Source organism: Lampetra planeri, chromosome 64, assembly GCF_965212315.1.
Source record: "Lampetra planeri chromosome 64, kcLamPlan1.2.h2, whole genome shotgun sequence".
In the NCBI taxonomy this organism is placed as follows: domain Eukaryota; kingdom Metazoa; phylum Chordata; class Hyperoartia; order Petromyzontiformes; family Petromyzontidae; genus Lampetra; species Lampetra planeri.
In genome coordinates this window covers 2,433,861-2,458,709 of record NC_136170.1, presented here as the reverse complement: position 1 = coordinate 2,458,709, position 24,849 = coordinate 2,433,861, and the positions used below count along the sequence as shown (strand labels likewise).

Sequence of the window (24,849 nt, the reverse complement as noted above, 5' to 3'; positions counted from 1 at the left end):
CTGCTGTTCCTACTGCATCACCCTGCTGCTGCTGCTGTTCGCTACGCTGCTGTTCCTACTGCATCACCCTGCTGCTGCTGCTGTTCGCTACGCTGCTGTTCCTACTGCATCACCCTGCTGCTGCTGCTGCTGCTGTTCGCTACGCTGCTGTTCCTACTGCTCCTCTCGTTACTACTGCTGTGCTGCTGCTGTAGTGTCGGAGCTGCAGGCGGAGGTGTCGGGGCTGGAGGCCGGGCTCAGGGAGGTCTCGGCGGCCGTGCGGGTGGCGCAGAGTGCTCCTGGGGGGCCGGGGGGGCCGGGCGGCGGCGGTGGCGGCGGTGGTGGCGGCACCGCAATCCACCTGCCCTCGCTCGAACGGCTGCTCACGGTGTGACGCAAAGACGGAGACAAAGATACCCCCCATGTAGCCTGGAACAAACTGTTGGGGCGAATGCTGTTAGCGAGCAGCACCTTGTGACGGCCAGCACGGCGCACAATGGGATGGGTGGCTAGCACCACGCCCGAACGCCTTTGTCTCCCCAGCGGCGATGTTTACACGCAGCACCACATACAAATACTAATATCCCCCGTTTAGTCTTAACAGACTGTTGAGGCAAGTGCTTTTAGCGAGCAGCACCTTGTGAAGGCCAGCACGGCGCAAAATGGGATAGGTGGCCAGCGCCACGCCCGGCCGCCTTTGTCTCCCCCGTGGCAATGTTTACACATCACACCAGGTACTCATTTGAGGTTAAGTCGACCTAAGAGAGGACCAGGACCAGTTCAGATAATCGTCACCGATGTTGGCCGTAAGCGGGAATCGAACTCAGGTCGCCGGGTTCGCAGTGCAGCACGCTAACACACACACACAGGAACCAGAACCACAGCAAGAAAACTTTTTTCAAATTTTTTTGCTGTGGTTTTCACACCTGATGATGATTGCTTGTGTTGCAATCGAAACGTCGTGATAATTTAATTGTTTTTTCTTTTTATTATTTGATTGTTTCCCTTCTACGTGACGTTACCGAAAGAACCAAGAATATGAATCCCTGCAGTCACGAAAGCTTGAAATCAAAATTTAGGACAACAGTGTTTGGACAATTATTGATGCCCGGTTCTGACTGACTAGTTCTCTCTCTCTCTCTCTTGGAGCAAACGAAAACATATTATAAATCTTCTTGGTTCTTTCGGTAAAGTCACGTAGAAGGGAAATAATAAAATAATAGAAATAAAACACAAAATAATTCTCACGAGGTTTCGGCCACAACGCAAGCAGCCGTCCTCAGGTGAAGAACAGGTCTGTCGGAAAGACAGCGTCTGAATGACATCTTTCCGACAGACCTGTTCTTCACCTGAAGACGGCTGCTTGCGTTGTGACCGAAACGTCGTGAGAATTATTTTATTATGTTTTATTTTTATTATTTTATTATTTCCCTTCTACGTGACTTTACCGAAAGAACCAAGAAGATGAATCCCTGCAGTCACGAAAGCTTTAAATCAAATATTATAAATCGTCGTCGTCATCAACACGTCGCTCCTCTGCAGGTCCTGGAGGCCCGGCGGTCTGGCGCGCCGCATGAGGGGGTGGCTCAGCTGAAGGAGCAGCTTGCTCAGCTGACAGGGCGCAACCAGGAGCTCCGGGATGAGCTGCGCGCGACGCGATCGGAGGCGCTGACCGCGTCGTCCACAAAGGACCGGGCCTTCGATAAGGTGCGACCACAGTAGTCTCCATTGGCGTCATCTGGTCCAACACCAATGGAGACTAGGCTCTAAGAAAAGCTGTCTCGGTTGTGGACCAATCAACTTCAAGGACAGTGCATATCATTATCATCATCAGAGTTGTTTCTTTTTGTTTGCATTTTGACTGCTTGTGTTGTGGTTATTGCAAACATGATGCCTTGTATAAAGGTGTCCGTTTTTGTACCAGTTGAAAGGGTAAAAACCTATTACTACTCTACTAGAGGACTACTTCTTTCAAGGTAAGAGTGGCTTGTGTTTAGTTTGCTTCCAGCTTGACTGTCGAATGCCGACTGCATTGAAACCACCCCTCTTGGTGTTCCCGTGCCAGATGTCTCGCCTGGAGGGGGAGCTGGCACTGCTGAGGACGTCGGGGGCCACAGGCACGGCGCTGCCCACGCTGCCGCTGCCCGAGGGCATGGTGCCGTCGAGCAGCGACGTCATCAACGCGCTCAACGAGTACCTGGTGCAGGTCTTGCAGGTGAGCCCCGTGTGCATCTTCGCATTGCGTCCGTGCGTATTGTTGAATCGTTGTTTATAGTTGCGTATTGTTGAATCGTTGTTTATTGTTGTGTTGCGTATTGTTGAATCGTTGTTTATAGTTGCGTATTGTTGAATCGTTGTTTATAGTTGCGTATTGTTGAATCGTTGTTTATAGTTGCGTTGCGTATTGATGAATCGTTGTTTATAGTTGCGTATTGTTGAATCGTTGTTTATAGTTGCGTATTGTTGAATCGTTGTTTATAGTTGCGTTGCGTATTGTTGAATCGTTGTTTATAGTTGCGTATTGTTGAATCGTTGTTTATAGTTGCGTTGCGTATTGTTGAATCGTTGTTTATTGTTGTGTTGCGTATTGTTGAATCGTTGTTTATAGTTGCGTTGCGTATTGTTGAATCGTTGTTTATAGTTGCGTATTGTTGAATCGTTGTTTATAGTTGCGTATTGTTGAATCGTTGTTTATAGTTGCGTATTGTTGAATCGTTGTTTATTGTTGTGTTGCGTATTGTTGAATCGTTGTTTATAGTTGCGTTGCGTATTGTTGAATCGTTGTTTATAGTTGCGTATTGTTGAATCGTTGTTTATAGTTGCGTTGCGTATTGTTGAATCGTTGTTTATTGTTGTGTTGCGTATTGTTGAATCGTTGTTTATAGTTGCGTTGCGTATTGTTGAATCGTTGTTTATAGTTGCGTTGCGTATTGTTGAATCGTTGTTTATAGTTGCGTATTGTTGAATCGTTGTTTTTAGTTGCGTATTGTTGAATCGTTGTTTATAGTTGCGTTGCGTATTGTTGAATCGTTGTTTATAGTTGCGTTGCGTATTGTTGAATCGTTGTTTATAGTTGCGTTGCGTATCATTGAATCGTTGTTTATTGTTGCGTATTGTTGAATCGTTGTTTATAGTTGTGTTGCGTATCATTGAATCGTTGTTTATTGTTGCGTATTGTTGAATCGTTGTTTATAGTTGCGTTGCTTATCGTTGAATCGTTGTTTACTTTTGCGTTGCGTATCGTTGAATTGTGCCCCATTGCATGTTGCCAGCGTATCTTTGCATTGAGTGTTGTACTATTACACTGTGCGAAAAGTGCACTGCGTATCATTATGCATCATTTCCCTGTGTCTACCTATCTTGTACATCGTGTGTTATTGCGTCGTGCGTCACTGCCTCGTGTGTTATTGCGTCGTGCGCCATTGCAGGATAACAGCGGCAAGGACGCGGAACTGGAGCGAGTGAGCGAATCTCTGGAGCAGCTGAAGCGCAAGTTTTCCGTTGCCTGTCACCAGCAGAGCCTTCTCTACCAGGATTTCCACAGGCGAGGAGGGTTCACGGTTCACGTCCGTTCACACACAGCAAGCATCGCGTGGTGGCCATGCTGGTGCACGTGGCCTGCGACCCAGTGCTTTGGAGACACCAGCAAGGGTTGGCTCAACAGAGTGGCTTATCGCGTGTGACAATTTATAGCAGCAAACCGCATCCTTCCAACTCTCAAACTTTTCAGTTTAACACGTAGGCTTTCGCGACCAATATTATTCATAATCAACGTTTTTGGGTTTAGATCGCGTTATTTATAAATGTGTCGTAACCCTCCACCACCCGACACGGCCAATCAGTAAAAAAGTGTCACGTTGACAAAAGACAAATTAGTTCACTGCTTTAGCCCACCGGTGTGTTGAAGCGCGAAACCACAACATTTACAATATGAGTACGGGCAATTCGCCTGATGATGCTGGATGCAATTACCAGCGAAACGTCGTACTCAGATTGTAAATGTTGTGGTTTCGCGCTTCAACACACCGGTGGGCTAAAGCAGTGAACTAATTTGTCTTTTGTCAACGTGACACTTTTTTATTGATTGGCCGTGTCGGGTGGTGGAGGGTTACGACACATTTATATCTCAAACTTTTCGTTTGCCTTCTGCTCTCTCGACAGCTGAGCCACCTGGCCTCACGTGTGTCCCGTTCCCGATGTTTTCGCAGCGAGCGGGAGGAGTGGCAGAAGGAGAGGGAGCGACTGGAGAGGGAGAAGGTGTCCCTGGAGGAGAAGAACCAAGAGAACTCCATCCACGTCCAGGAGTACAACGTAAGGAGTGGCTGTCGCGGTTGCTGCTGGAAAGGATCGTTGAGAGTGCGGTGTCCATTCACCGACTGTCTTTGATGCACATTATCTGCGACGTTTTTTTCGTTACGTCTTTCTGACATCTCTGACTATTCAGCAAACTTAGCGCTTGCCATGGGATTCTCAGATGAATGTGGGGCGATGAGCATCGCCCCACATTCATCTTAGCGGGGAGACACGGACATATCCCTCCCGTGTAACATCGCGTGTGGCGCCACGGTGGCGAGATCTTTACTCCCTCGCCCTGTATGCAGGAGGTCGAGGGTTCGATCCCGAGCCCGACGCCTGTATATTTTTAGTTTGCGTGTCTCTCTCCCCGTGATCACGTGGATTCTTCTCCGGGTTCTCCAGTTTTTCCCCTCCACATTTAGAATCGACATCGCACGTTTAGAGCATTTGGCTGCTATACATTTCCACGCGATAACCCACCTCGTTGAGCTATCATTTGTGGCCGGGTCGCTTCTGAAAAAGAGCTACATAGTGCTCAGTGGGACCTTATATGGTGAAGTAAAAAAAATAGTTTCAAGGTTAAGTTAAACGTTTTAATATCATCTGGCTGTGCGTCTCGGAACGTAGAGTCATTATCGCCCTTAAATAATCCCTTGAGGACCAATTGGCGTGTTGGGAAGTGTTGCAGAATCCCAGCATGTGCAAGATTAAAGAAAATATTTATCATTCTTATAAATCAAGGGGCCAAAATTTGGTTTCTCCGCAGGGTTGCTGGGCTCACTCTGAGATCGGGTGAGGGGCTCGGTAATCCGGGAGAGCATTCGAACCGCTGCTCCTCCGGATTGAGAGCAACCAGTTGAGGTGGTTCGGGCACCTGCTAAGGATCCCCTCCCGATAAACTCCCCCTGAAACTCTTACCGGGCCGCACGTCCCACTGGGCAAAGACCCCGAGGTCGGTCCAAGACACGCAGGCGGGACTATGTCGCTCTGCTGGCCTGGGAATGCCTGGGAATTCCCCAGGAAGAACTAGAGTCTGTCGCCAGGGAAAGGGACGTCTGGACCGCCCTGCTCAACATGCTGCCGCCGCGACCCTCTACGGGACAAGGGTATTGAGAAAAGAACGAACAAACGATTGAAACTAAACAATGTTTTATTTTACCAGGCAAGGTCCACTGAGCTAGTACAGGGTGTTTGAAAGTAATGGACCCGATTTGAAATCGCTATATCTCTGCAACCACGAACCGCCAATGAATGAAATTGTTACCGCTTGAAAGGGCGGGGCATAGAGTTTCAAATGGTTACCGCTAGATGCCTCTCCCAGCGCACAAACTGCCCCTAGCCTCAGTCATTCGCGAGAAGCGCCGCCTCAACGTTGGATAGGTCGCACGGGACCCCAAGACTTGGCGCTACACTCTTTTGTGTAATTGTAACATGTTGCCGTCGTGAAATGTACTGCTTTGAAATTGGGTCCAGCTTTTTAAAACACCCTGAAAAGCTCTTTTTCACAAGCAACCTAGCCATCACAAATGATCGTTCAACGAAGTGGCTTATCGCGTGGACTTTTTAATGTGGAGGGATAAACCAGAGGACAAAAGTCATGCGGCCACGACGGAGAGAGACACGCAATCTCCCAATATACAGCAGGCGTCAGGGTCGGGATCGATCCCACGACCTCCCGTATACCAGGCGAGGTAATTAACATCTCCTAGCCACCGTGATGAGAGATGCAAACTCCGTGGGAGTTGACATCTCAGCGCCGCTGCGCTCTTCACTGGTGCCGCGTCTTTTTGGATCCAGAACCTGCTGGAGGCGTCGAAGCTGGACGCCGGCGAATTGACCCGGAAGCTTTCGGAGATGAGCCGGCGCATGACTGTGCTGCGCGTGAACGAGCTGGCGCTGAGTAGGCGCCACGCGGCGCTGGCGGAGGCCGAGAACCACGAGCGGCGAGAGAATGCCAGGCTCCACGCCGACGTGACGGACATGGAGGCCGCGGTGGCTCAGAGAATCGGCTACCTGCAGCGCTACAAGGTGTTTGGTGGGGCGGGGGGGTGGGGGGAGAGCGCCCTGTTCAGCCAACGTCGCAATCGTCGCCACCATTGCTATCATCGCCATCATCACCATCATTGCCACCGTCAGCACCATCGCCACCATCGCCATCATCACCATCATCGCCACCGTCCCCACCATCACCATCATTGCCATCATCGCCACCGTCCCCACCATCACCATCATTGCCATCATCGCCACCCTCGCCACCGTCGCCATCATCACCATAATCTCCATCATTGCCATCACCATCGCCATCATCATCATCACCATCATTGCCACCGTCCCCACCATCGCCACAGTCGCCATGGTCACTATCGTCGCCATCATGGCCATCATCACCACCATCGCCACCATCGCCACCATCGTCATCCTCTCCGCCATCACCATCATCGCCGTCATCACCATCATTGTCATCCTCGCCACCATCGCCATCATCGCCATCATTGCCATCCTCGCCGCCATCATCACCACCATCACCAGGGCCCATGGCAACCACGCTATGCCGCTGGGCAGAGAAGCTGTCTTCACGAACAGTTAAAAGTATTCCAGATTACCGTGTTGCAGATTGCAATTGCCGCTAAAGCTGCAATGGGCCTACCTTGGCACTCGCGTGCGGTCCGTGCTCGTGCGAAGGACATGGCAAGCTACAAGATCGCGGCACTGCAGAAGGCGCTGGCAGACAGCGTCCCGGCATCCGAGTTGGAGGTGGCGAACGGGCGCTACAACGAGCTCACGGCCAAGTACCGGGACCTCCTGCAGAGGGACAATGTGCTGGCGCAGAGAGCCTCCAGCGTGGAGCACGTCAAGGTCCCCGCCGCACACAAAGATAAAGATCCCCCGTATAGCCTTAACAGACTGTAGGGGAAAGTGCTGTTTGCGAGCACCTATGAAGGCCGGAACGGTACACGAGGGGGTGGGTGGGTGGCCAGCACCACGCCCGACCGCCTTTGTCTCCCTAGTGGCAATGTTTACACACCGCACCAGGTACTAATTTGAGGCTGAGTCGACCTTGGGGAGGCCCAGGACCGGTTCAGATAATCGTCACTGGTGTTGGCCGTAAGCGGGAATCGAACTCGTGTCGCCGGGTTCATAGCGCAGCGCGCTAGCCGCTACACTATCGCTCCCCGCCGCACACACATACATGCACACACACGTTTCAACAGCGCTTTTAAACTACGGTCGAAATGCGCTTATGTAATAGCTCTGACCTGTCAGTCTGTTCATCTACAGTAAAACCTTGGATTGCGAGTAACTTGGTCTGCGAGTGTTTTGCAAGACGAGCAAAAAATGTAAGTACATATTAATTTGATAAACGAGCGAGGTCTTGCAACACGAGTAGTACGTGCAGCATACGCTTTGTCTACCGAGCGTCACGTGATCGCAACTGATATACGAGTGCTTTGGATTATAAACACGTTTCCGGAACGAATTATGCTCGCAACCCAAGGTTTTACTGTATCTGCCTTGTCTGCCCGTCCGTTCGTCCGTCTACCTGTCCATTCATCTGTCAGTCCGTCTAACTCTCTATCTACCTGTCTGTCCGTCTATCCATCTGTCCATTTGTCTGTCCCTCTGTTGTCTGTGTGTCAGTCGGTCCATCAGTCTGTCTGTCTTGTCTGCCCTCCATCCGTCTACCTCTCTGTCTGCTTGTCCATCTGTTCGTTATCTGTCCATCCATCTGGCTATCTGTCCATGTGTCTGTCCCTCTGTTGTCTGTCTGTCTGTTTGTTCGTCTGGCCATCTGTCCATTTGTCTATCCTTCTATCTGTCTGTCTGCCTGTCCTTCCATCTTTCTGTCTGTAACGGGTTGCCACTCTAACTCTTGTAAAGATTAACCAATACCAACAAAACTGTAGTACAACGTTGTGCTGCAATTAGGGACTTGCCATATTGAAAACCTGGCCAAATTGATCAAAGGGTGGCCCAAAAGAACAGATCGGCCCTAGTGTAACCGTAAGAGAAACGTTTCGCCAATGACTAGTGTGCAGAATCGGCTATACACGGAGCAGCGGTATGTGTATAGCCTCAGCATAAACACAGGGCAGATGTGTACGTGTAGGCTTGGCTATAACCTGCCTATAGGGCTGCCACGCTGGTGTGGTGAGATGTTAACTACCTCGCCTGGTATGCAGTAGGTCGTGGGTTCGATCCTGACCCTGACGCCTCTATATTTGGAGTTTGCATGTTTCTCTCCTCCGGTTTTTCCCTCCACATTTAGAAATAAATGATAACTTATTCGTGGTTCTTTCGGTAAAGTCACGTAGAAGGAAAATAATAAAAATTTCCCTTCTACGTGATGACTTTACCGAAAGAACCAAGAATATGAATCCCTGCAGTCACGAAAGCTTTAAATCGAAATATAAATGAGAGATTAACGAATTTCCACTTCGTTGAGCTATCATTTTTGGCCATGTCGCTTTTGAAGTAGAGCTGTATAGCCTTGCCTGGTTAAGTAAAAAACTTTTTAGTTTAATAGTTAATAATACAACGTTCAAACCCGCACGGCACATTCGACAGACACACAGGGCTGGACTTTTTATTCACGTTGTTAGACATTTCGATGTGTGTGGCAAACCGATAATCGTATAAACAACACGAGTTCCAGGCCGGGTGGAGTAGCAAGCTTGCACGGGTGCCGGTGGTTGTGGGAACGCGGCAGCAAGACCCCCAGCTCTCTCTGTCTCTGTCTCCTCTGTCCATGCAGGAGGAGAACACGGCGCTTCGGGCAGAGGTTACAATGGTGAGCAAGGAACTGGAGATCTGCAAAGAGAAACTTCACACCCTGGAGCAGGCGAATGAGAGAATTGCAAAACAAGGTGGGCGTGTGCCTTAACATGCAGTCGTCGTCACCATCGCCATCGTTGCCATCATTGCCACCATGGCCACCATCGCCACCATGTCCACCATCGCCACCATCACCACCATCAACCACCATCGCCACCATCGCCACCATCGCCACCATTAACCACCATCGCCACCATCGCCACCATCAACCACCATCGCCACCATCGCCACCATCACCACCATCAACCACCATCGCCACCATCACCACCATCAACCAATCATCGCCACCATCGCCACCATCACCACCATCAACCACCATCGCCACCATCACCACCATCGCCCATTGAACTCAAGAATTTTCTTCAACAGCATCATTAGCATCCCTCACGATCCCATGAGGGATTACTGGATAGATCAACTCCACGAACTAATTTCATCGCTTCATCTCGGCGGTGGACGGTTTCACGGGTCCTCTTTCCCTGCTTTGGCCACCACTCCTGTCATTAGTCTTGACCGCTGGCCATCATCACTACCTGCGACGTGGCCTTCCCAAATCCAGAGAGAGACACCCGATCCCAGTGTTAGAGTCCCAAGATCTTAGTGTGTATGCCTTGGCCATTGTAAACCTCTTACAGGGCTGGAAGCGGTTCTGTGTCTTTGACACAGTCATTATGACCATCCTGAGACCGAGACATCCACCCTCAGAATCTGACCTCAGGATCTTAAAGCCGTCATCTTTGTGGCTCCGACACTGCCATTATGAACCCTAACAAAATTTAAAACTATTTAAACAATTTTTATTTTACCAGGTAAGGCCCACTGAGCTGAATAGTTCTTTTTCAGAAGCGACCTGGACACAACTGATAGCTCAACAAAGTGGTTTATTATCAAATGTACATTTACAGCAGCTAAATTCTCTAAATCCATGTTTCTAAATGTGGAGGGAAAAATCGGAGGACCTGGAGAAAAATCCACACGACCACGGGGAGAACATGCAAACTCCAAATATACAGCAGGCGTCAGGGTTGGGATCGAACCCACGACTTCCTGTATACCAGGCGAGGTAGTTAACATCTGGCCATCGCAGCACCCTGAGACAAACATCATCGCTTAAATGCAGTGACCTTAGCACTGTGACCTTTTACACTCCGACACGGCCATTACGAGCCATCCAAGCCTCCAGCAGCGGGTACAGGGACCCACACGTCATCCCCACATCCCCCCTCTCCACTCATTGCTGCGTCGTGAAGGCTTCACCACCTCGGCCGTCGGCACTGGCGCCGGCGATGCTGAGGAGTCGGTGTCGCGGCGGCTGACGGTGCTGGAGATGCGGGAGCTGAACGAGCGCCAGCGAGCGGAGCACGCGCTGCACATGCAGCGGCACGCCGAGGAGGCGCTGGCTCGCGCGCACGAGCGTAACCAGCAGCTCGAGGAGAAGTTTGCGCAGGTGTGTGACGGACGGCGGCGATGGTGGTGACAGGCGGCAGTGGTGGCGGCGGTAGTGTAGCAGTTGGCGCGCTGCGATACAAACCCAGCCGTCCGAGTTGGATTCCCGTTCCGAGTAACTGAACCAGTTTTGAGCAGAGGTCGCAAACGGGTTTTGATTCCTTACCCGTACCCGTACCCGGCCACACCAGGGTCGCAAATGGGTACCCGTACCGGCCGGGTACGGGTACCCGTTCCCTACCCGTACCCGTACCCTACCTGAAATGAGTGACAAACGGTAACTCACCAGTGACTCACGGCCTACCCGTACCCGTACCCGGCCGCACCAGGGTCGCAAACGGGTACCCGGCTGGGTATCGGGTAGGGTACGGGTATCGGGTACCCGATTACGACCTCTGGTTCTGAGTCTCCCCTAGGTCGACTCAGTTGAGCACCTGGTGCGGTGTGTAGACATCGCCACGAGGGAGATGAAGGCGACCGGGCGCGGTGCTGGCCACCTACCCCCTTGTGCGCCGTGCCGGCCTTCATAGGTGCTGCTGGCTAACAGCACTTGCCCCAACAGTCTGTTCAGGTTATATGGGGGATCTTTGTTTTTGGTGGTGGTGGTCGTGGAGTGCAGGTGAAATGTGAAATTAGTAGGACAATGATGGTGCGCTTTTCAGCTTTGCACCCAGAATCTCGGTGGCGGTGGTGGCGGTGACAGCAGCCTAATGTCTCCGACACGGCCATTACGAGCCAACCTCGTTCAATCAGCGATGGTTTTGGTCGTACCCGGAATTACCACCCGATCTGGGAAGCCAAGCAGGTTTTGAGCGTGTGGGCAGTGCTTGGACAGGCGACCACCGTGCACAGAAACACAACAAAATCTTGAAACTCCAAAAAATATCCTCGCGACTGTATCAGTTGTGTTACTGATACCGTTATTGTCCAGATAATGAGATGCTCGGTAAAGTAAGACTCACCTCAAACTTTGGGACTGCTTTGAAATAGATGTAGCACATTTATCTGGGTGCAAAGTGTAAAGATTACCAAGTATGGAGTGAATACTGGGGGAGAAAAAAGTGCCTTTTTATCAAGATGCGGAGAAAGAACAAAACACAATGGCGATTCTCGACAACGTCTAGAATCTCCGCACCTCTGATTGGCGCGGTTGGCTACGTACGGTGCGGGAGAAGCTCTACATACGTACGTATAATGAACGACGAAAGGACAAGATGAAGGGAAACAGCGAAAGACAAGAGGGGACACGGAGGAGAAAATTGTGCACCGATCCTGTCTATGGAGAGAACGCTGAATGATGATAATACGGAGAACATGGTAATGGTGGAAGTGGCCGCGGTGGCAGTAAAGGTCACATATCTGGTTATGAGAATAGTGTGTCTCGCGTGAGGGAGAATGCGTTCCTGCTTGGGAGTACGTCTGTATGTATTTTGAAATTCTTTCACGCCGTACGTCGTGAACAGAACAAGCTCCCTGGATGGAAGCTCCCTGATGAACACATTGTCGGCGAAATAACGGATTCTGGTCTTCAGGCCTTCACGTGCCGAGCACACACATCCCCTAACTTCACCGCACACCTTGTAGGGGACTCAGTCTTTGAGCTTGCGGTGATTCGATGCTCATGCCCATTAGATGTACCAATGTCCGATATTGGCTGTTGTTCGCAATTGCGCCCGATCAAAAAATAAACGTACGAATCGGAGGTGCGGGGGAGGACAGCAAACGCAATTTTTTTTGTTCTGTATGTTGAACTTCTTTCGCGCAGTACGTAGCCAGCCGTGCTCATCGTTGTCATTGCCTTGCGCGCCTCAGCTGACGAGGATGAACCTGGAGGCGCAGCGCGTGGAAGCCGAGCTCCGGGACGAGCTGGCGGGGGGCGTGAGCCGAGCCGTGAGCGAGGCCGACCGACGGCAAATTCGGCAGCTCGAGGAGTCGCAGGCCGCACTCAGGATGGAGGTGTCCAAGTACGGACGCCCTGCACCGACGCCCACCACTGACCTCATAACCCAGCACTGTGCTTTGCATAGCGCTGTGCACTTTGAAATCTAGATTGAAAACTCATTTCTTTAGAACCTTCTTGTTTCTTTCGGTAAATTCACGTAGAAGGGAAGTAATAAAATAATAAAAATAAAACATAATAAAATTATTCTCACGACGTTTCGGCCACAACGCAAGCAGCCGTCCTCAGGTGAAGATCAGGTCTGTCGAACGGCTGCTTGCGTTGTGGCCGAAACGTCGTGAGAATTATTTTGTTATGTTTTATTTTATTATTTTATTACTTCCCTTCTACGTGACTTTACCGAAAGAACCAAGAAGATGAATCCCTGCAGTCACGAAAGCTTTAAATCGAAATTCTTTAGAACCGTATACTCTTTGGTTCTTTTGGTAAAGTCACGTAGGTATAAAATAAAATAAGTCGCGACGTTTCGATCGCAACACAAGCGGTTATTATATACGTGGCGATGGGCAAGCAGGCAGGGTCTGAGCTGGAAAGGAATTCCATCCACGGACTCAAGCACGTCAGTTGTGCGCCTTTTGGCGTCATCTGTTCCAACACCATGTGAGACTAGGCTCTAAGGAAAGCTGTCTCGGGTGTGGACCAATCAACTTCAAGGACAGTGCATATATTATCAGAGTTATGTGTTTTGTTTGCATTATGGCTGCAGGTATTGTGGTCTATGCAAACATGACTCCTTGTAAAAAAGGTGTCAGTTTTGTTGCCAGATAGAAGGGTAAAAAAAACAATTATCACGTCAGTTGTGTTCATGGGGGAGATTAGGGATAGAGGGATTAGGGAGGGAGAGAACGGCTTTTTGTATTTAGTTTATTGTCCTTCACACCCCCCACACCTCCGATTAGCACAGTTGGCTGTGTACGGTGCGAAAGAGGTTCAACGCACGTGTCCGTGCGTGCGTGCATGCAGGCAGCGCGACGTGGCGGAGGTGGCCAGGGCTCAAGCGGAGTCATGGGCCTCCCGCCAGCACTCGCACGAGAAAGAGGTTGAGTCTCTGCGGCGCCAGCTCTCCGACCTGCAGGTCAGGGGTCACCGTGTGCCGGTTATTGGCAGCGAGATGTCCAGAATTAACTTGAAAGTACACGTTTTTTTTAATTACTATTTTAACTTTTTTTGTTATTTACCAGAAGAGTGAAACCACAACATTTACAATTTTTGAGTAGCACGACGTTTCGCTGGTAATTACATCCAGCATCGTCGGGCAATTCGCCAGAATGGTGTTGTGGATTCCCTCTTCAACACAACGGTGGGCTAAAGTAGTGAACTATTTTGTCCTTTGTCAACGTGACACTTTTTTACTGATTGGCCGTGTCGGGTGGTGGAGGGTTACGGCACATTTATAAATAACGCGATCTAAACCCAAAAACGTTTATTATGAATAATATTGATTGCGAAAGCCTACACGTGTTCAACTGGTTGCACAGAGTTTTGTGGTAGCCGTGTCCTCACAGCGTACTGACTCACACCACATGCAATCGATGAATGCATTATTAGCCCCGACACCTGACCCTGCTTGACCCCGAGCCAAGTTCAGTTGTCGTTTTGTGAGGCCAGCGCAGCACGATTTGGTTCCGGCGCGTCATGGCAAGTTGCCACGTGGAAAACGCGGTGTGAGATCCCATCAAGTGATCGCCTGTATGTGTGTGGCTAGCGACAATTTGCACAGTAGGGGGCACAGGTGGTGCACCTGCCAGCCATCTCAGCCAACCCACGACACCTGGGTCTGTCCTGCGATCTCCTGCCAGCGAGCCTTCGACACTGCACGTGCCCTCAAAGTGCGTCTCGCCTGGCACAGACGCCGTGGTGACATCGCCACCGCCGAGTGGCGAATGGCGGTTGTTGTTCGAGCGGCAGTGCAGTCGCTAACGCATTGTGACCCGAGGTTGATACCCATTCACGACTTTTAACAGTGGTGAATAATTGAACTGGTCCCGTGTTTCCCCTCGGCCGACTCGGCCTCAAATGAGTACCTGGTGCCGTGTGTGAAACATCACCACTGGGGAGAGAAACGACTGCCGGGCATGGTGTTGGCCCACCCACCCTTTCGTAGGTGCATCTCACTAACAGCACTCGCCCCCCCCCCCCAACAGTCTGTTAAAGGCTATACGGGGGGAAAATGTTTGTTTTAATCGCGGGCAGTGCCGCTCGGATGAGAAGACGCTGCTGGGCACGCTGCACCAGCACATCATGGCGCTGCAGCTGAGCGAGGCGACGGCGCTGCGCAAGCTGGAGACCGTCCGCGCCAAGCTCAGCAGGGCCGAGGCCTGGGGCCTCCGCCTGGAGCAGCAGCTGGACCAGCGAGAACAGGCAAGCGCCACACGGCCACGTCGTCATCGTCATTGTCATCAACCGTGATCAATCCGCTGGCTGGGTGAAGGTTTTGCCAAGCTCGTCCCGTCCCTCGTGGTCCACCGGATGGACATGATCCATATTAGCTCCATCTCCGTGGTTCACGTCCTCTCTAGGGTATTGACTCCTTTGGCTGGCACTCCTTCATTAGTCTTGACCACACGCTATCACCCCTTCTGTCCAAGCAAACTTTTTATTAACAGTCTATAATAATGTGTTCGTGTAATCCACGTGTTCTTTTTTTTCACACTTTACAACTGAGTTTCGAAGCGTTGGTGCATTAGTTCTGGCCATCCGTCCATCCATTCGTCATCATAACTCTTATAAAGATGATCCAATGTTCATTAAACTGTAATACAAAGATGATAATTGTTTTTTTACCCTTTTATCTGGCAACAAAACTGACACCTTTTTTACGAGGAGTCATGTTTGCATAGACCACAATACCTGCAGTCATAATGCAAACAAAAAACATAACTCTGATAATGTATGCACTGTCCATTATCAGAGTTATGTTTTTTGTTTGTATTATGACTGCAGGTATTGTGGTCTATGCAAACATGACTCCTCGTAAAAAAGGTGTCAGTTTTGTTGCCAGATAAAAGGGTAAAAAAACAATTATCATATTTTTTACTGGCAAATGAGGTTCCAATGGTGTAATACAAAGTTTTGTTGCTATTGGAGACTTAACCTACTAATAAACTCGTTTAAAAAAGTTTTTTAAAACAACGAATTTATTAACAACTTCGTTTAACTCACGGTCGAGGAGTACGTCAATGCCGCCTGAGAGACACGCGGCGCCTGCTTCTTGTACGAGCCGATTCCACAGTTTAGGGACCACGCCGTTTTTGACCTACACACAAATATATATATATATATAAATAATAAGGCGTCCATACAAAGTGTAAATTGCTTTTCAGTCAATTTGGATTTAAAGCTTTCGTGACTGCAGGGATTCATCTTCTTGGTTCTTTCGGTAAAGTCACGTAGAAGGGAAAAAAAATAAAAAAAAAATAATAAAAATCTGACGATTGCAATCGAAACGTCGTGATAATTTTATTGTTTTATTTTTATTATTTTATTATTTCCCTTCTACGTGACTTTACCGAAAGAACCAAGAATATGCTTTAAGTAGCGAATTAATTGATTCATTGATGCCGATTTTGATACAGGCATGCATTGTCACCGGATCTGAGTACGCGTGCAAAATATGAAATTGATTGGACAACGGGAAGTGGACGAAATTTTAATTACAAGATTTGACCCAGACAGACAGAGGAATCAAGCTAAGTAACACCGTCGAAAAACCAGTCAAATTGATCGAAGGCTTTCCCAACACCCGCAATTGCATCGCCCGTGCGCATCCCTCCACGCTAACGCAAAGGCACACATCCGATACAAAAAGCTTAACGCGACGGGACAGAGTAGTTGGTTGCCGTAACGACGCTTGTGGAATCGATCCACCTTCAACCCCCCTGCCCCGGTGCAGACTCTGATCCACGCGCGTGCCGAGGGCCACAGCCGCGCTGGCCACCTGCGCCGTGCGCTACAAGCCCTGCGCCACCGCTACGCCGGTGCCGTGCCTCTCGCTGAGCAGGAGCGCTTCCACCGCACGCTGGCGCAACTGCAGGACGACGAGATGACGGCCGCAGAGGTGAGAGGCGCCGTGGGCGGCTCGTGCCGCGCAAATGGAACAGCGGCTGGGACCGTCTCGCGTTGACACGCTAATCTCTCACATTTGCAGTAAAACCTTGGATTGCGAGTAACTTGGTCTGCGAGTGTTTTGCAAGACGAGCAAAAATGTGTAATTAATTTTAACTCGATAAACGAGCGAGGTCTTGCAATACGAGTAGTGCAGTACGTACATTATACGCTTTGTCTGCCAAGCGTCACGTGATCACAACTGAGCCGATGGTTCTTCTCTCTCTCTCGATGTGGGATTGTGGGTAATCGTCTCCCATGCTCGGTCTCAGTCGGCGTGCCTCACTTCTATAGTCAACATCCGTGTGAGCGTACACTAGTTACTACAATATAGTGTTGTGACCACGTGTGTGTGTGTAAAGCATTTTTTTATTTTGTGTCCAAGTGTAGTGACTGTTCTTTAGTAACTGTACTGCAAGTGAAAGTCGTCCAACACAATAACCCTCCTCTCCTCTCTCTCGTCTCCCTCACACCAGCCACGATTAAATGTAATCAATAAATTTGATTACTTTATATTAAATTTAAATAATAAAAACATAATGAGTTATTATTTTTCGATTTAAAGCTTTCGTGACTGCAGGGATTCATCTTCTTGGTTCTTTCGGTGAGGTCACGTAGAAGGGAAATAATAAAATAATAAAAATTAAACATAATAAAATATTATGTTTTATATTTTATTATGTTTTAATAGCGTCTTTCCGACAGACCTGTTCTTCACCTGAGGACGGCTGCTTGCGTTGTGGCCGAAACGTCGTGTTTTATTATTTTATTATTTCCCTTCTACGTGACTTTACCAGAAAGAACCAAGAAAATTAGTTGTTAGATACGAGGCTTAGCTCATTGCCAAGCGTGACACACGGCGGCGGGACGGGTGGGGTGCGAGGCGCGATGCGGCCCGTCGTCATTCGCCGCCGTACATTCTCTCGCCGCCGTACATTCTCTCGCCGCGGACGCAGGAGGCGCGCAAGTGCCGCGAAGACCGGAGGTTGGCCGAGGACCGCCTTGCCGAGCTGGAGATCAAGTCCAAGGGCCTGGAGGAGCTCGTGTCTACGCTGAAGGACGCACGGGGCGCGCAGAAGGTACGGCCACAACAACCGTGCACGAATCCGAGAATCGTGCACGCGCGTACACGACTCTCGGATTCGTGTACGCGCGCGACGATCGCACGCTCGCTCGGTTAATGACGTCATTTTCAAACCGTTGAGTCAAAAGTAGGTTGTGGGTTTTTCGGCAGGGAAGCGTCACGGCCCGGAACGGGGACGATGACCAACGGTCAAAAATAACGGTCAAGAATAATTGACGGAGTATGCCTCTATGTATGTACGTGTGGTGAACTTCTTTTGCGCCGTACGTAGCCAACCGTGATAATCAGAGGTGCGGTGTGGGGGGGGGGGCGGTGAAGAACAACAAACTATGGGTCTCTGTGTGAGTCTGTGGGTCTCTGTGTGAGTCTATGGGTCTCTGTGTGAGTCTATGGGTCTCTGTGCGAGTCTATGGGTCTTTGTGTGAGTCTATGGGTCTCTGTGTGAGTCTGTGGGTCTCTGTGTGAGTCTATGGGTCTCTGTGTGAGTCTATACGTTTAAAATAAAATAATAATAATAATAATAAATGATAAAGAACTCAATTAAATCACGACGTTTCGGAGGCAACACAAGTCTCCGTCTGATGACCATGACAATTTTGACAACGACGATTCGCGTGCGTCTGCGCAGGTGTGCGAGTGGCACAGGCGCATGCAGGAGCTGCGCGTGAGCGAGCGGCGCACGGAGCGCGAGGCGACGCGCCACCGGGACGAGGCGTCCCGCCTACGCGCCGCCGTGGAGGAGCACGAGAGGTCGCGCTCCCTCCTCGAGCACGAGATCTTGCAGCTCAACAAGGTGGCGGTGGTAGCCTCCAGCCAGCAGACAGCTTCTTTATCCCCTTGTCCAGCTCGAAGCCAGCCTCTCTAACCCCACGTCCAGCCAGCAGCCAAGCAGTAGCCAGCCTCTATCCCCATGTCCAGCCAGTCACCAGCCTCTCCGTTCATCCCCTCTGACCGTCCGGCCACACCAACGCAATATAACTTAGAGGCCAGCCCATCAATCCGTCCCCTCTTGTCTGCATCTTCGTCCACACCATTATAATATAACTGCATGATGCCAGCCTGCCCTACGGAAGGAACATTTAACCTGGTGCTCCTCTTCTCACTCACCAGTCATCAACTCACCTCTGATGTGTTTGTTACATTACGGCTGGGGTTGCTGTGTTAGTGTACGTTCCTACGTCCCTGTTGTTGGTCGACGTCGCTGTCGTTGTGCGTGTGTCCGTCAGTTCCACGAGGAGAGTCAGCTCGCGTGGGAGCAGAGGGAGCTGGAGCTGGAGAAGCAGGTGGAGGCGCACGAACGGCAACAGAAGGAGATGCTCTCCGCGGCACGCAAGGCACGCACGCACATAGCACTCCACTACCACGAAAAATAAAGATCCCCTGTGTAGCCTTCACAGATTGTTTGGGAAAGGGTTGTTAGCGAGCACCTATGAAGGCCGGCACGGCACACGAGTGGGTGGGTGGGTGGGTGGCCAGCACCACGCCCGACCGCCTTTGTCTCCCCAGTAGCGATGTTTTTACACACCGCACCAGGTTCACATTTGAGGCTGAATCAACCTAGAGGAGGCCCAGGACCGATTCGGATAATCGCCACTGGTGTTGGCCCTGAGTGGGGATCAAACTCAGGTGACTGGATTCGTAGCGGCAGTGCGCTAACCGCGACCACCCCTTACACATGTGGGCAAGTCACGTAGAAGGGGAATAATAAAGTAATAAAAATAAAACATAATAAAGAGAGAATTTGTGAGAAGTTTTTATTACGTTTTATTTTTATTATTTTATTATTCCCCTTCTACGTGATGACTTTACCGAAAGAACCAAGAAGATGAATCCCTGCAGTCACGAAAGCTTTCAATCGAAACATGTGGTGTATTTCTAGAAGCTGCCAGCACGCAGAGCGAAACATTGTACATCGTGTACCCATGCGGTACAGGACACATCGGAGAGCTATAGAGGACGAGAAGTAGCACCGTGCAGTTGTACTGAAACGATTATCACAAATATTTGGAGTTAACCCTTTTCTACTCTTTGGTTCTTTCGGTAAAGTCACGTATAAAGATAAAATAATAAATTAAATACTAGCATACGACGTTTCGATTGCAACACAAGCATTCATCATCAGGTATAAATGAAATAGAAACACAAATCTAGTATACTTAGAAATGTAATGTAATACAACAGAGACTCTCTGTATACTTAGAAATGTAATGTAATACAACAGAGACTCTCTGTTGTATTACATTACATTTCTAAGTATACTAGATTTGTGTTTCTATGTCATTTATACCTGAAGTCCTATGCTAGTATTTAATTTATAATTTTATCTTTATACGTGACTTTACCGAAAGAACCAAAGTGTAATTCCTGCAGTCACGAAAGCTCCAAATTTAGTTTGAACCCTTTTCTACTCCAATGATGTACGTGTGCGTCTTCCAATTCCGTTTCCGATCACATTTGCCATCGGATAAAGGAAAGTAACTCGATCGGTACGGGAGGGCATGCGGCACAGCTTGGCGCCAGCTGTCATAGAGTGCGGTCGTATTGCTACGGCTCTCTGCGGTGAGTGCAATGTCTTTTTAAATCCTTTATATTAAGTTCACTTGCTTGCTTGCGCGCTTACGACCGTGCAAATCTTTTGGTCGTTTTTTAACCCACTTCCCGTGATCCAATCGAGCTGACATTTTGCACACAGACTCGTTGTGCGTGACAATTTATTTTCGTAAATTTTTTCCCAAAATTTTCCACTTTTTAGGGAATTTTTTTTTTCATATTTAATTTAAAATACCAATGTGATAAAAATGAAACTCTTACTCAAGAAAAACATAAATGAATAATAAAATAAAACCGATGCCACGCATATAAAGGATTTATAGTGAAAAACTTTGTTTTTACGGGTTAATTTTTAAACAACTCTGAACCACTGGCGCGTTCTGAGATTCGGCGGTGAACGTGACCCACGCCCTGTAACTTGCAGACGTCTCGGAACGTTGAAAGGGTTAACGCCGTTGCCTTCTGTGGACTCAGTTTGAAGAGGTTGGCGGCACGGTGCCAGACACGGGCCTGCCCGTGGCTCAGCAGCTGGAAAAGGCGATCACGACGATCCGTGGCCATGTCAAGACGATCCTGCAGAGCCAGGCGCAGTGCCGCTCACTCGAGGAGGTGTGGGTCGCACACACGCCAACAACAACGTGAACCCCGGTTCCGCAACACCGGCGTCTTGCAGCTTTATCCAACTGCCCACCTCCTTGCTCCCTGCCGTCCGCTGACTCCACTACCTCCTCTTTCTATAACGGCTGCCATCATTTTCAATGGCTGTCAGTTTTTATACTTGTGGCTCCTTCCCCACTGCCGCCCCCTTCCTCACTGCCGCCCCCTTTTCCAACTGCTGCCCTCTTTTTCCCACTGCCACCCCCTTTCTCACTGCCGCCCTCTTTCCCATTGCTGCCCCTTTTCCAACTGCCGCCCCCTTTCTCACTGCGGCCCCCTTTTCCAACTGCCGCCCCCTTTCTCACTGCCGCCCCCTTTTCCAACTGCCGCCCCCTTTCTAACTGCCGCCCCCTTTTCCAACTGCCGCTCCCTTTTCCAACTGCCGCCCCCTTTCCATCTGCCGCCCCCTTTTCCAACTGCCGCCTCCTTTCCAACTGCCGCCCCCTTTTCCAACTGCCGCCCCCTTTTCTCACTGCCGCCCCCTTTTCCAACTGCCGCCCTCTTTTCCCACTGCCACCCCCCTTTCCCTTCAACCACCACCCACACTTGTCACCATGGCTTCTCTCTCTCTCTCTCTCTGTCCCTCCCTCCCTGCCGCTTCTGCCGCAACGAGCAGCAGCTGCAGCAGAAGCAGGACGCTCTGCACAGCGCCGAGGCCAACGTGCTCTCTCGCGAGCGCGTCATCAACGAGCTGCGCCTGCGCCTCCCGGCGTCGGCACAGCGTGAGAAGCTCCTGGCAGCGGCGGTGGCGGCAGCAGACGGTGGCGGCTCCAGCGAAAGTGGTGGGGCCCTGGTCGCGACCCAGCGTGCCGTGGCCAACCTCCAGGTCCGGCTGGACCACAAGGAGCAGCTCGTCGACAAGTACCAGCGGCAGCTGCAGCAGGCACAGCAGGTGGGCGCATTGGGGGCACCGACTCGTCAACCTTCAGTTTCAGTTTTTCATTTGTTTGGTATAGCCCTGTGAGCCATTCGGCTCTTGAATCGGGTGCAACCGCAACAAACAAAGAACAAAAACATGGACAAGAAAACATCTTAAAGTGACTATGTGACTCTGCGCAAACAGAAAAATACAAGAAAAGACAGCAAAATATTGCAGAAAAAGCACCGTACACCAACGCTGTGTGCAAAAATCCCAGTGGGATGCAAGTCAAACAACAACAACAACCACAAGACAACTTAGATGAAGGCCATCAGTCTAACTCCGTACTACAACAAACAAACATGGCCAAACCAAAAAACTTTTCGAAAGCACCAAAATAAAGCCATAAAACAATGTAACAGTGATCATAGGAACTGTGACCGAATTTTCTAAATAAACGACCTAAGCAACATGTACCACCAAACCCTGCAGCCATAGCTGGCTCATTGGTGCTCACTAACAGCACTTCAGCTGTCGCCTGATGATGCTGGTTGTAATTCCCGTCGAAACGTCACAGTACACGAATTGTAAATGTTGTGGGTTTACTCTCCAACACACCGGTGTGCTGAACTAGTAACAAATTGGCATGTTTAGTTTACGTGACAAACATGGATAATTGGCTGTGTCGGGTGGTGGTGAGTTTCACGACACATTTGTGTTCACGCGATTTAACCCAAAATAACATCTATTATGGAGCACTTAGGATATTGGCACTTGAAATGTACTGCTATAGAAGGATTACCGCATCTAAACTGGACCCAGAGAGTGACTCAGGGTAGAAGTAAGAAAAGAAACAACAGGGAAATTAAAAGTGTGTTGTTTGGGAAAAATTGAAGGAATCGCAAAGAGAGGAAAGACCTAACAGAGAACGGCTTTATGGCAAAATTAGAAATCTGTTCCAGAAATCTGTGCGCACTACTTGAGAATATTGACACCAGACAGAGGAAAGTGTAAAAAAATGCCAAAATGTGCAGTGGAATCCAACGGCCAATCTGCCCATAGATCGTGATGATGATGAGGCAGAGGAAGAACGGCACTTGCCCCAATGGTCTGTTAAGACCAGGCATGTCCAAAGCCTGGCCCGCGGGCCAATCACAGCCCGCGGGCAGATTTCACACGGCCCGCAGCTTCGGTCTTATAATGTGTTATTTATGGCTCGCCAGCTCTGTCAGAATAAATACATCATAAAACTCATGGAAATTTAAGGTATTCTATACAGTTTGTTCAATATTATCTGACTGAATGAAAGGCAGAATTGCGTTTGTAGAGTTGTTCCCGTCTGCCTGAGTGGCTTATATTTGGTTACATTGTCATTTGAAAAATAAAGGTAATTGTGACAATGAATTTTTTTTATAACAGTGTGTGTATTTCCACGTAACTTTTGTGGTTAAAACAATGTCAAAAGGATCTATTGGCCCCCAGGCATCTTCACCATATCAAATGTGGCCCTCTTTGCAAAAAGTTTGGACACCCCTGGTTAAGACTATACGGGGAATCTTTGTCTTTGTGTCGGTAACACCGGTCTGTGTCTTTCTCTCTCTCTCACGTTCCCTGCTGTGGCTCAGGAGTTGGAGGAGTTAAACCGGCAGCACGGCGAGGAGATGAAGGTGGTGCACCACAAACTCAACGCCCAGTCCAACGCCACCTTCAGCAAGTTCAAGCAGGCCGTGCTGGTAACGGCGACGCACACGCAGGTCGACCAGTTTCGGCGGCGGCGCGTCTGTCCGCCGCATTGATGCAGCGCGGTGCGTGGCGTGTTTTCTCTCCCCGTGGTCGCGTGGATTTTCCGTTATTTTTTCTTCCACATTTACGTCGCGTTTAGAGTATTTGGGCACTACAAGTTTCCACGTGATGACAAGCCGCCTTCTTTGAGCCGTCATTTATAATGGACAGGTCGCTTCTGAAAAAGCGGACCTTACCTGGTAAAATAAAATAGTTGAGAATAGCACCGCTGCTATCGACAACAATGCTGCTGCTGCTACCGCTGGTGCCGCCAATGCTGCTGCCGCTGCCAAATCAATGCCACTTCCATCACCGCCAGTTCCACCGATTCCGCCGAACGTCGTTCCCTCACCCGCGCTCCCCTTCCTCTGTCGGTGGCCACGCGGCAAAACCCCCGGCAGGAGACGCTGAACTCCCGGCCAACGGTCGCGGTGGCGCCGGCGAGCGCCGCCCAGCTGACGCGGCTCGCCGAGCTCGAGCAGACTAGCGCCGAGCAGGAGGAGGCGATGGTGGCGCTGGCGGAGAGGTTGAGGGCGACCCTCGCTGACGCCCAGCGCCACAAGGTGCAGCTGCTTCAGCAGCTGACGGAGCATCGCGCCGAGACCGCCAAGTACGAGCTCTAGATGTGAAGCTTCTTTCGCGACTGCAAGGATTCGTACTCTTAGGTTTTTTCGGTCAAGTCATGTGGGTAAAGTAATAATAATAAAATAAAATAATAATAAATGAAAAATATCTCAATTAAATCACAACGTTTCGGAGGCAACACAAGTCTCCGTCCCCAGGTGGGACCGTCACAGCCAAATTGACTGTATCAAGTGAGGCAAAGTTCCAAGAGACAAGCTCTTAAATGCAAGTTAAGGGGGAAGGTGGGCGGGGCTAAAAGAGAACAATCCGTGTACCTCGATTGTTCTCTCTTAGCCCCGCCCACCCCCCCCAACACGTTCCATTCATTGGCTACCACATTCCGATAAGCCCCTCCCCCTTAACTTGTATTTAAGAGCTCGTCTCTTGGAGTTTTGCCTCACTTGATACAGTAAATTTTAGCTGTGACGGTTCCACCTGATGACGGAGACTTGTGTTGCCTCCGAAACGTCGTGATTTATTATTTTATTTCTATTATTGTCTATATTTTTTTATTTATTTACGATTTATTTTTGCCTACGTGACTTTACCGAAAAAACCTAAGAGTATGCTAAGTACGAGCTTTGATTTTTCGTTTCCTTTTGGTGACGACGCTGTTCCCGCGCGTGGACCGTCACAAAACACACACGGTCCGCCGGTGAGGAAGAATTTTTTGAT

The 24,849-nt window shown here is 49.8% G+C and overlaps 1 protein-coding gene across 1 annotated transcript in view; it reads left to right on the top strand.

The window, feature by feature from the left end:
- LOC144737086 (centrosomal protein of 290 kDa-like) overlaps positions 1-24,849 on the top strand; it is a 78,521-nt gene that overhangs the window by 24,892 nt on the left and 28,780 nt on the right. Inside the window, exons 19-38 of the mRNA XM_078619748.1 lie at positions 195-367; positions 1,522-1,686; positions 2,045-2,194; positions 3,408-3,523; positions 4,188-4,290; positions 6,073-6,303; positions 6,958-7,131; positions 9,029-9,140; positions 10,359-10,555; positions 12,367-12,518; positions 13,478-13,589; positions 14,708-14,875; positions 16,407-16,571; positions 17,575-17,697; positions 18,331-18,495; positions 18,929-19,036; positions 20,727-20,861; positions 21,526-21,801; positions 23,394-23,501; positions 23,952-24,160. Coding sequence (XP_078475874.1) covers positions 195-367; positions 1,522-1,686; positions 2,045-2,194; positions 3,408-3,523; positions 4,188-4,290; positions 6,073-6,303; positions 6,958-7,131; positions 9,029-9,140; positions 10,359-10,555; positions 12,367-12,518; positions 13,478-13,589; positions 14,708-14,875; positions 16,407-16,571; positions 17,575-17,697; positions 18,331-18,495; positions 18,929-19,036; positions 20,727-20,861; positions 21,526-21,801; positions 23,394-23,501; positions 23,952-24,160 — 3,142 coding nt within the window. The remainder of the gene's footprint in view (positions 1-194; positions 368-1,521; positions 1,687-2,044; positions 2,195-3,407; positions 3,524-4,187; positions 4,291-6,072; positions 6,304-6,957; positions 7,132-9,028; positions 9,141-10,358; positions 10,556-12,366; positions 12,519-13,477; positions 13,590-14,707; positions 14,876-16,406; positions 16,572-17,574; positions 17,698-18,330; positions 18,496-18,928; positions 19,037-20,726; positions 20,862-21,525; positions 21,802-23,393; positions 23,502-23,951; positions 24,161-24,849) is intronic.